The sequence below is a fragment of the Choristoneura fumiferana genome, chromosome Z, assembly GCF_025370935.1.
Source record: "Choristoneura fumiferana chromosome Z, NRCan_CFum_1, whole genome shotgun sequence".
Lineage (NCBI taxonomy): Eukaryota > Metazoa > Arthropoda > Insecta > Lepidoptera > Tortricidae > Choristoneura > Choristoneura fumiferana.
The window spans coordinates 21,700,935-21,713,337 of record NC_133472.1 but is presented as its reverse complement, the minus strand read 5'-3'; the positions used below and the strand labels follow the sequence as shown (position 1 = coordinate 21,713,337).

Below are 12,403 nucleotides of genomic sequence, written 5' to 3'. Positions count from 1 at the left end.
CTCTGTGTGTGTTGCCCTTAAAGGAACATGGATGGCTGGAAGAACAAAACAAAGTTAGGTACTTTATATTCATAGCAATGTATTGAAATGGTTACTTTCAGTAAACCGTAGAAGTTTCAATGTGCTATTATTGGCAGAATAGGTATCCTAAATAAATTAAATACTTCCCAAAGTTCATTCCACGCGGACGAAGTCGCGGGCAAAAGCTAGTATTTATCTAATTTTTCAAAAAATAATATTAAATCAGAGCACGAAACTCACTTTTCTCCATGTTTGCATACATTGAAGCGATTGTTGTTTTTTCATAGCTGTAAAAAAAAAAAACTATCAAAGCTGGGTGAAAATATACCTTTTATCTCCGAAAAGTTTCAACTACAAATTGACATTATTAGATTTGCGAAAAAAATACCGTGAATTTGATTTTTACCAGACTTATCACTCCGCCCTCTTACTTTGCCGAAGCAATTCTTTCTTTGCTCAGTCAATTCTAACTTGTCTTGGGACTCTAGTCTTGGGACAAATTACACCAATTGACCTAGCCCCAAACTAAGCAAAGCTTGTATTTACTACAGGTTTTAGACAACGGATTGACATAAATAAATAAATATCACGGGACAATTCACACCAATTGACCTAGTCCCAAAGTAAGCTTAGCAAAGCTTGTGTTATGGGTACTAAGCAACGGATAAATATAATTATATAGATAGATACATACTTAAATACATATTAAACACCCAAGACCCGAGAACAAACATCCGTATTTTTCGAAAATATCTGCCCCGACACGGGAATCGAACCCAGGACCTCAAGCTTCGTAGTCAGGTTCTCTAACCACTAGGCCATCTGGTCGTCTGAAACACATGACACATGATATGTTCTAAATAAATAAATATATACCTAAATACATATAAACATCCAGAACTCAAGTACAAACATTTTTATTCATCATACAAATATTTGCCCGTCACGGGGATCGAACCCGCAACCGCTAGCATCACTAACAACTTAGCTATCCGGTCGTAATGGCATGTTGCATAACTGTACATTGCCTAAACGTACTTCACATGAACGACGGTTCGCACAAGTGGTATATCGCATACACGTGCTTCGTCTAATTAGCATGTCGCACAGCTGTGCATCGCTTGATCATACTTCGCACAAGCAATGGTTCACACAAGTGGCATGTCGCACAGCCGTGCGTCGCTTAATCATACTTCGCACAAACGACACTCTGACCAAACGTGTGTCGCATTTAAGTAGTAAACCCTTCCGGTTATTCCAGAAGGGACTGCGCTGGATGGCGTGGACGGAGACAGGTGCGCATATATTTTGTGATGAATGACCTCTTGATATGCTACTTCAATGCGAGAGTCGTGGCTATGGTGACAATCAGGACCGTTACGGTGCCTGAATAAAGCACCGTTTGAACACAAAATCGGAGTAGGTACTGATGCTTAGTCTCTTCTACTTCATGGAGATTTCCTGTGTTTTCCCTGTATTCGGCGACAATCTCTTTTAAGAGGACCGAGAAAACCAGGCGCGCGGTGCCTTTAACACCCTCCAACCTAAGATGAACTCTATTGGATATACTTAACCATAGTAATGTGAGGCAACTCACGTTGGTTATGCATTTCATCATCATCAGCCGGAAGACGTCCATTGCTGAAAAAATGCCTCCCCCTCAGAACGCCACAATGAACTACAACTCGCCACTTGCATCCACCGGTTTCCCGCAATTTTCACAATGTCGTCAGTCCACCGTGTGGGAGGCCTGTCCTCGGTTCATAGTCGCCACTCGTGCGTGGGCTTTACTCCCCCAACGTTATCTGTTCTTCGAACAAAGTCCCGCAAAGCCAAACAAAGGCCCGCCCATTGCCACTTCCGTAAAACGTATGAATTTGTTTTCTTGAAATCACATCAACAGAAGAAGGCACCCTGGGAATTTATTTCATTTAATTAAAGTCTCTTTGTCTCTTTGACTACATTTAGTTGGTGAATGTAACATGGGCCCTTAAATCCACGTTACAATATTTAAACAGTTTTATCAATTATCCAACAAATTTTCGAACGTTCATATACTTTTAAGGATATACTAAATGCAGACGAGATGTAGTTCGCGGGCTAAAGTCAGCGATACGTTCTTATTTACTACTCACGTAAGGTCGAAATTCTAGCAAAAGGTAGGCGCATGCCCATAGCGAGTTTTTCATTACCTTATGCCTTAATAGTAACAAGAATGTAGGTAGGTATATATCGAAATAAAACACTTTATTAGTTTAGGTAGGGGAGCTTTCTTTAAATCAATTTTAAGTATTTGGTTAAAAAAGGTACTAATATAGAGAGACTGCAGTAGGTACGTAGGTAGATAATCGACATTACTTTTATTAGGTTTACATTTTTTCCATACAAAAGCATGTGCCTATAATAATTTAAATTACAACTAACTTATATAATCGACTGTATAATCACATCATAACTTTTATTTGGTTCCTTTTAAACGATTTGATCATGGCATCATTAATATACTATTTTCGACGTTTCAAGTGCACCGTGAGATTTGACATTCCACAAGTCGCGAGAAAAGTCCGTCGACCCTTCTTCTGCTTGACTGTCGAATCTTTTCAAGCCCCTTTTGTCTTACTTTGACAAACCCCACGGTAATAGGTTTTTCTCATGGTATACAAAACTCGCAGTCGCTTTCTTCCGTCATTATTAGTATTTCATTTAAAGTACCTACGTAAAAATTAGTTTACATTTAAAAATCAATAATTTATTGTTTGGCTGGCCTGGCCAACCATCTCGCCAATATTAATTGGTGGTTCTGGAACAACAAATTCATGGAGTGGTTCTCATTTTTTTTGTAGATTTTCTAGTGATCCTTTTTGCTGTGCGGAATGGATATCTATCGTCGCGAAAGAAAGAGAAGAAGAACTTTGTAGGCCTTGTAAAAATTCGACTATCGCATGCTGAGAACGAAACTGTCTTAACTCAAAAAAGCCGATTTTTGGCAAATCGCAAAAATGTGATTGTGTTTAAGTTTCCTCATGTTTGAACATGCATAACTTTTACCGTAATTGATATATTTTAAAAATATTTTTTGTCATTTTAATTCACATTTAATTGTTTCTTCTCCGTTACAAAATTCTGATTGACTATTTAGGAACATTTTAATAAACTCAACAAATGTAACAAATAACGTCAACAGCAACAATAACACGAGAAAACGTACTGATCACATCCGATGACAATACGAGTAAAGTAACGAATATCGGTTGAATAATACCACTTGAATACGAAAAACATGCACAAAGACGTTGTGTTATATCTGAGGGCCTACTCCGAAATTCGAAAATCAAAGTTCGTACCGTAACATCCCTCTCACTCTCGTATTAAATAGTAGTGTCAGAAGGACGGAACGACACGAACTTCGATTTTCGAATTGCGTAGTAGCCCTGCTGGCCCTAACTACGAAAAGCAAAACTCGAACTTCGTATGTTGCCGTCCCGCAGACGCTTATCTCATTTAATACGCGAGTGAAAGGGACGGTGCCATACGAACTTCGTTTTTCTAGTTTTGTAGTAGCCCCTCTGTATTATATTTTTTTACGTTGGCACTAAGTGATGAACACTGTATTTTTACCTGTGCTTAGATTTTATCACTTTTGCGTGAAAGTGCATATAAAATGGAAAGTAGAATATTGAATGCTTTAATGTTATTAATTTTTCATCACACTTGCTCGTAAAAAGTGTCGAAACATGCAAGCTATCTTGGTTGCAACCCCTCAAGTAAAACCCTCGACCTTAATGTGCTTGTCATGAAGCCCGTGGTCGGTAAATGAATCATTGCGCGTCATAATTTTCTTGTCATGAAGCCCAAGGTCGGTAAATGAGTAAATGTCTGTACTGATGCTGCTGCGCGCGCTGCTGCGCATGGCGTAGCAGCAGGACCACATCCACACGCGGCTCAGCCACATGCTGAGGGAGGGGGAGGGCGGCGCTGCCAAGAGCGCAGCCTAAGGTATCGCCAATATTTGGAACAATTATATTTTTTCCTTTAGAAATATAAAATATTACTCGCAAATGTGATGAAAAACATTGTATGTCGCACGGGCGGTACTAGAATTACGAACATCGACTTATTAAAGCCCTCAGTCTTCGACTTCGGGCTTCGGGCGAAGCTGGCGCTGCCAAGAGCGCAGTCAGCGGTATCGGCAATTTTTGAAAAAATATTAGTTTTTCTGTTACAAATATACAATTTTACTCGCAAATGTGATGAAAAACATTTGTATGTCGCACGGGCAGTACTCTCCTCGGCGGCACTTAGTCTTCGACTTCGGGCTCCTAATAGACCCTCGTTCGTAATTCCTTATTTACCGCCCTTATGACACAATGTACTATTTGCTATCGTAAAATATACATTTATCGATTATTTACGAAACCGAAATCATGGAGCAGCACTGTTCCGTTTATGCTTGCCACATTATTTTTACGTTTGACATTTCAGACTGTCATTTTAGTATCTACATTTCAGAAATAGACCATAGGTATATTTTATACCTTAGGCTGCTATTTACTCCTAAACTACTAATAATCCTCAAGAAAACTTAACCGTTATAGTTTTCCTTGTAAATTGGTATACTTACTACACCATCCTGTTTTTTTTTAAATTTCCATCCAAAAAAAAATCACCCTCACTTTACGTCTATGGGAAGGCATAGTTTTCATATATATTCGTGCAAAATTACAGCTTTCTATCATTGATAGTCCCTGAGCAAAGCTGCGGCCGGACAGACAGACAGTCTGACAGACAGACGTGGCGAAACTATAAGTGTTCCGTTTTTGCCATTTTGGCTACGGAACCCTAAATAGGATAGGTAGCTTTATTACGCCCTACAAATCGGTTTAATTGCAAACTCCAACCTTCCAATTTGTTTGTTGTGACAACACCATTTATCGCGAAACCCAGGCCGGTTCATCCAATAGTTGTACTTACCTACATTGACACATTAAATTCCTGTGCGAATTCGTTTTTTGGACTTTCAGCGAAGATATATTCAATATAATGCTACAGGCACATGGACACAATGGGTTCAAAATTGGATTGAAATTTTTAAATATGCCAAGCCTTATTTTAATAACTAATAATATATTTTTCTCAAACATGACATGAAATATTGACGTTGTGTTACAAATAATAAGCCGAGAAGTTTCGCGCTGCAGGCGCTGTGGCTCAGCTGCGTGCGCGCGGTCACTCTAGCGGCCTGCAAAGAGATTTCATACAACCTTGCAGGCCGCTGGCCGGCAATGCGACCGTCTTTTGTTTCAACGCGCGCGCGCGACACGCACAGCCACACAGCAGCACCGCCAGCAGCCACAGTACACAACACCGCGACCAGACTAGCGTCCCGCCAGCTTCATTTCTTGTATTCTTTTATTTTATTTCATGTACTTAATGTTTGAGAAAAGCACTATACAAGCCTCGGCTGGAAGGAGCCTGGGGTTGCCGGCCTCGTATCCCTATCCTAAATCTACTTGCCCCACAACCCCCTATTTCCCGGCCTCTACAGTAATGTACTATTAAAGTCTCACGTTGAAACTTATGTCACAGAATAAGTAATAGTACAAGTACTTAATATGTTAAAGACGTTCGGCAGAAGATGTGTTGATATATTTTTCTAGTCAATGATCATCGAAATTTAAAAAAATATAAAAATGAGTTAAATCAGAACCATTATCATTAGTTAATGAAATTTATTTTAGACCGTCTTATCATAAAATACATTTTACATTAAAATTCATTAAAAACTTCAGAAAATTAAATTATAATGACGATAAAATTAAATAAAAATATAAAAAAGATTAAAACAATTTAAAAAAATGACTAAAATAATAATTATGTAAGCTTTAATTAAATAGCCTGCCTCTATTAGCTTTACATAATAATGAAATATACTAGCCGGTCTTTTTTATTTTTCATAAATTCTCTCCTGTTCTTGAGAACATTCTCAAGAATTTACCATCACTACTTGCAGGTGGTGGGACCTTGTGCAAGGTCCGCCCTGATTGCTACCACCATCTTGCTCGCTAATCCTACCGTGAAGCAGCAGTGCTTGCACTGTTCTGTTTCGGCGTGGAGAGTAAGACAGCCGGTGAAATTACTGGCACTTGAGATATTTCATCTTTCGCCTCTTGGTTGGCAACGCATCTGCAATACCCCTGGTGTTGCAGATGTTTATGGGCGGTGGTGATCTCTTACCATCAGTAGACCCACTTGCTCGTTTGCCATCCAGAAGAATAAAAAAATAAAATATCAGTATTAATTGTTCCAGAGCCAATCATGGGATGAGTTCGAGCTGGAAGACGCCACGTTTGCAGAGTGCAGTATCAACAACGCCAATAATAGTTTTCAAGTGAGTAAGGTCGTAATAATTTAACGATAATTGGGTTACGAAGTAAGGCTTGAAAAACTTCTTAAAGCATCTTAAATACTTGATTTTTAATTTTTATATACGTCGACGGCCGATTGTAAAATCCTTCAGATCTGAAAATCTACCGGCAGAAACTTCACCTCTGAGATGTACCCTCATGTTTTGAGTAAGTTTTAGCACTTAAATTGAAGGCCATAAGAAAAATCTTTTGATGCATGCTTTGATCTCATCTGCGCGCGTTCCTTTGGGCACTACCGGTAAAGTCTGGCGAAAATCTCCTGCCAGCAACACCGTCATACCACTCATTATATATTTACTATTTCGTATGTCCTGCAAACTTCTATTTAAGGCTTCGACTCCTCTTTTGTGTGCCATCGTTATTTCGTCCCATACGATTAGGATTAGTATTTATAAGTACTTCGGCAAGATTACTTGGCTTTGGTATATTGCATTAGAGCGTATCTACATTTGTGAGATTTAGGGGTAGTTTTAAGGCAGCGTGTGCAGTTCTGGCTCCTAATAATGTAGCAGCAATCCGGACGACGCTACAGCTTAAGCTATGTCTCGAGTGGTTACTCCTTGCCGATGATATGAAACCACCTTGGGTGATGTTTTTGATTCGGACATCGTTTTTACATTCTAAAATGGCACAGTAAGGCATATTTCTCTTAGTTTTAAGTTTTTTTTTCTTAGCTCTCACAACCATCACTCATAAGCATTTCCGGCGAACTGAACTTGTGGAACTCCGCATACTAGTAGCAAACGCAAAGCGGCTTCTTGACATTTCCACTAGTCTTTTCTGTTCCGTGGGACTTCGTATGTTGTGTAATTAAATAATAAGTAGCTCGACTAGCGTGAATAAATTTTAAATTGTATTCTAGACTAAGATTGATTTTTTGGAATCTTTTTGTATTTTTTATATCAATTCCAAATTTTTTGTTACTTTTACGGTCATCCCGTAAAACCCATATCGAAAATACAAACTGAAAATATCTGAATATTCTGTTTGTATTTTCGATGTGTATTATAAACCTTGTAAATAGTGTTAAATACTTAGTATATTTTTTTTAGCTTAAAAAACAATAGGTAAACATAGTAAATATAATGACCCGGATAACTCACGTCTTAAATCGTGCGCGTGTTGCAGCAGCCGCTGAGTCGCGTTGCTCCGGAGACGAAGGGCTACGGATTAGCCCGAAACATGTCGAGCTAAACTCGATTTAAGACGTGAGTTATCCGGGTCATTATATTTAATATGAGTGAGTCTCACGGTAGTTTCAGGTTAACATAGTAATTAGTACGATGCGGATTGGCGACCGCTTTATCAAAGTTGGCTTCATTGAGGTTTGTGGTTCATAAATTGCTTCATTAATTTTGCACAAAAACGAATAAACCACACAATCAGACAGTCACTATATTATATTATCAAAGCTTGTATAAAACATCATTAAAATCGCAAACTTAAAGGTAAATATTCAAACGACATAGCTAACCGTTGCTAGGCGACTCGGTCGCCTTAGCAACGGCTAATAACGCCTAGCAAGCGACCAAAAAACGCTGTAAAAAAAACACGTTTCTTGTATGACGACCCCCTTTAATTTGTAACTTTATTTTATTTTTAACCGACTTCAAAAAAAGGAGGAGGTTATCAATTCGGTTGTATGTTTTTTTTTTTTTTAATGTTTGTTACCTCAGAACTCCGTCACTTATGAACCGATTTGAAAATTTTTTTTTGAGTTCGTCTAGGAATGCTTTCAATTAGGTCCCATAAGCAGCAAATTAGGATCTGATGATCGGATCTTAAGGAAATCGAGGGAACTCTTCAAATATTGTAGGGACACCTATGGTAATTTGGATATATTTAGCAGTAACTCGTGTATTTGCTCTTGCAAATCATAATTTGGTGAATTGGAACTGATGATGAAGACCAGATTTGACCAACGGAACTACTACTATCAATAACAAGTATTTCACGGGTTAAATTTAAATTATCATGATTAATATACTTACCTAGATAAGCGACTAAGAAGAAGCTTTAAGTTAATGATTCTTTTTAACTGATCTGATGCTGAAGCCAGAAGGTAGGCAACGGAACTCTGTTATAAAACAACGTAACAAAGTCGTGTTTGGGCTTAATGGAATCGTTGTGAGATGTTCTTTGGCTACGAATCAATAAAAAGTGAGAAATAAAGAAAATTTTAAACAAAAGTAAAACCGACTCCAAAAAATAAAAAAATAACAAAAAATGGAACCGACTACAAAACCTTGAAAATATTTTTCTAGGCAAGTAGGTGCGTACTAGCTCGAAGTCGGTGACTCAGCACGACCCAGCAGGAGGGATTGAAACCCACATAGTATGTAGGTGAGGTAGACGACTATTGTGAATTGTCCCACTCCTGCTGGCTCGTGCTGAGTCACCGACTTCGAGCTAGTACGCACCTACTTGCCTAGAAAAATATTTTTAAGGGTTTTGTAGTCGGTTCCATTTTTTGTTATTTTTTTATTTTTTTGGAGTCGGTTTTACTTTTTTGTTAATTTTTAGTATTTGTTGTTATAGCGCCTCTAGGCGGGTCAGGTCAGATTCGAATTAAGCCAGTTGAGTTTTAGGTCTAAACCTGGGTAAGTATGATTCTGGTTAGGTCAGATTTTTCATAAGCCTGTTTCTGAATCAGACAGTTTCGCAAAATAACTAATGAAGTGGAAGTCATTTTATTTTAAAGTCGATTTCTGAATAGGTCAGATTCTTAGTAGGTCACGATCATAATAGTATTAAGTCAAATAAGTAATAAGTTAGATTCGAAAAATTCCATTTTCATATTATGTCAGATTCGTATCGAGTAGTTTTTCGAAATAAGTCTGAATCTTATATCAACTAATTCTGAGCAGTTTTATTTCTTAGTAGGTCAGTTTTTATACAAGTATAATTCTGAAAAGGACAGGTATAATCGGCAAGTAAAAACACTACTAGGTATTACGAACTACAATACATTTAAAAATGTATATCAGAAGTACGGGCCACTTAAAGATAAACCACGATAAACAATATTTGAAGTAGCTATTATATTCTTAATACAATTACAAATTGACATCGAGTTCAGGAAGCCATAATAGAAATGGACAATTTTAAAATAATAAAAACCGGTAAAGACCGACCCTGCGTTCTTCTGAACAGTTACAAATACTGCTACCAACTCGAAAACAAATCAGGAACAATAAATTTCAGATGTTGTATAGAAATATGTGCAGTGCATCCTTGACGATGAATTCCTCGATGACAACTGTAACTCGCGTGAGTGACCACACGTGCCTACCAGACTTTGAAAGAAACTCAATTGAATGGGCGATGTTTTGCTGATGTTTTGAAAGTAGCCGAGTCATTTGAGCCGGTACAACCTATATTTAAAGAGTCTTTGCACGAGCTCAAAGATCTGCACCACTCAATACTGCTACCCACCTTTCCGTCCAAAAAAGACTCTTTATATGCGTGGAGGAAACGGGCATTGGGCACTGACGCATTAAAATTTGATTATCCAAAAGACGTCCAAATACCGAAAATCGTCAGCGAAATCTTTTTGATTTGTGAGGTTGGTGATGAAAATGATAAGATATTAAATTTGTGTTCGGCACTGATTTGTCCAAAAAAATTATAGCAAAAACATGCAGATTTCTTGGAGATGGGACCTTCAAAGTAGTACCGCAGCCTTTCTACCAACTGTATACAATCCACGCCATGTTAAACTACGAGTCAGATAGCAGCAGTACTATTGTGCCCGTCATATATGCTCTTCTGCCTGACAAACAAGAAAAAACCTACGTACGTCAGACTATTTGAAACCTCAAAGACCGTTCTGAATGTAGACATTCAAAATTATAAGGCAGATTTTGAGCTGGCTGCTTTGAATGCCGTGTCCCATGTATACCCAGCAGTGAGCAAGTCAGGTTGCTATCTACATTATACAGCGTGTATTTTTGATACTACCTCAAACTGTAACCAGACGAATATTTAAGTTCTGTGAACCGATAATCAAAACAAATTGTTAATTTAAAATTAACTACCAGAGCGTAATAAATTATTGAAATATTTTTGAGCAGCAATGTACGAGTAATGCGTACAATAATTTGATATGAGAGAGAAACGTTCTGTGACAGCTGTCAAGTCAACAAGTGCGACGTTTTCAATAAAAACAAAGCAGTATCACGTAGTGATACATTGCGTGCTAATTATTTTTGTAAGGAAAATAATAAGTCATTTTTTTAAAGTTTGAAGTAGTATCAAAAATACACGCTGTATAAAAGCTATTTGGAAAAAATCCAATACACTGGGTATTTGCTAGGATGATGGAAAGAAATTCGTCAGGTTACTAACACATCTGCCTCTGCTACCTACGGAAAATATATTTGAGGAATGGTATGCTCTAATCGGAAAATTTCTTTATGTGAATAACCTTGAACAGTTAACAAGCTACTTCGAAAAATATTGGTTAACTATAATCACGCCGAAAATGTTTGGATGCATGTTTGGATGGCATAGCAGGTTAAACAAAAAATTAAGTAAACAGCCAAATATTAAAAAAAATATAGTTTCTTTAAAAAAGGAGACAATACATTATGATATTAGCATCAAACAAGCCTGTGTTCACAGAGAAACCAAGAAATCCAGGAGAATCGATTTGAAATACGATAAGCACATAAGAAACTTAGTAACAGATATTAAGAAAAAACATATTGGGGTCTTAGACTTTTTTTTAAAAAGCGTCTTACCTGAGTTTTGAAAGACATACCAGTAATTTACTGGAGAGAGATAATGAGTCCGGCAGTACGTTTTCCGATAGTGATTGTTCCAACGATTGTGCCAGTGATTCTTCAAGTGATAAGGAATGAAATAAACAAAAGGGTCCACGGTTAGAACATGTCTAGTCACTTTTTTTTCAAAATGAGATTTTAATGCCAAAATATAGAGCAAGTAAAACACTATTACTTACATCTTCTGTTACAACTGTATTATGATATTAACATGACTTTTTTTTTACTTGAAAAAAACCTATACACGGAAATAACGTGCGTTGTATATTAGGTACATGGAAAAAACATGTTATGTCACACAAAACAAAACAATACATTAGAGAAACTTTTCTTTTGGTATATTACGTTACAAAATGAGAACGAATCAATGGTATATAGGTATTAATTCCAAGCTCAACTTATGTGACTTTGGACCGGAGTCTTTGCATTATTTGTAGGTATACAACGTAATATATATATATAAGTTATTAGCTAATTTTAACTAACTTTTTCGTAATACTATCCTTATCGACTTAATATTTAGTAAGGTTGCATAATGTGCATGTTATAACACCTTATTCAACACGCAGAGCAGATAATAAGGGGTAAAAATTACATCATATTAATTCATTTCTTTTAATTTATATTAGAATTGACATGACATGTCAAAGTGGACGTTACTATGATCATTTATAATTATAATAATTTAAAATGGATAATATCTCCAACAGTGAAGATCAACCATTACAAAATACATCAAAGAAGCGTAAAATAACAGAACGTACTTCTGAAGTCTTGAAATAAGCTACACTCTCATGAATGTGGAGAGCCTTGCGGGTGCAAGCGTTTGAAATGTTTTGAAAACATAAGCGAAGACCAGCGTGATGCCATTTTATCTTATTTTAACAAACTAAGTACAGGCAAATTATGAACAAAATGCGTATCTGTTCGAACTTATAACGGCAACTTCTGTGCAGCAACGTCGTTCGCGAAAAGAAGAGTCGGGCCTTCAACCTCAAATTAAATAAAAAAGTAAAGATGGACAGCGGTAAACAGCCAAGTGAGGCCAGTTTTATAAACATGTGTTCGTAGGCCGGTGTTGCCATAATAATTCTCAGTACCCCGCAACTATAAAAATATCGTTATCGTTAATAACGTTTTAATAGCGTTATTAAATATTGAAACTAAAGTAGT

The 12,403-nt window shown here is 37.1% G+C and overlaps 1 protein-coding gene across 1 annotated transcript in view; it reads left to right on the top strand.

The window, feature by feature from the left end:
- The window catches only part of LOC141433861 (diacylglycerol kinase eta-like), a 145,281-nt gene that overhangs the window by 57,042 nt on the left and 75,836 nt on the right, over positions 1-12,403 (top strand). Inside the window, exon 3 of the mRNA XM_074099534.1 lies at positions 6,329-6,409. Coding sequence (XP_073955635.1) covers positions 6,329-6,409 — 81 coding nt within the window. The remainder of the gene's footprint in view (positions 1-6,328; positions 6,410-12,403) is intronic.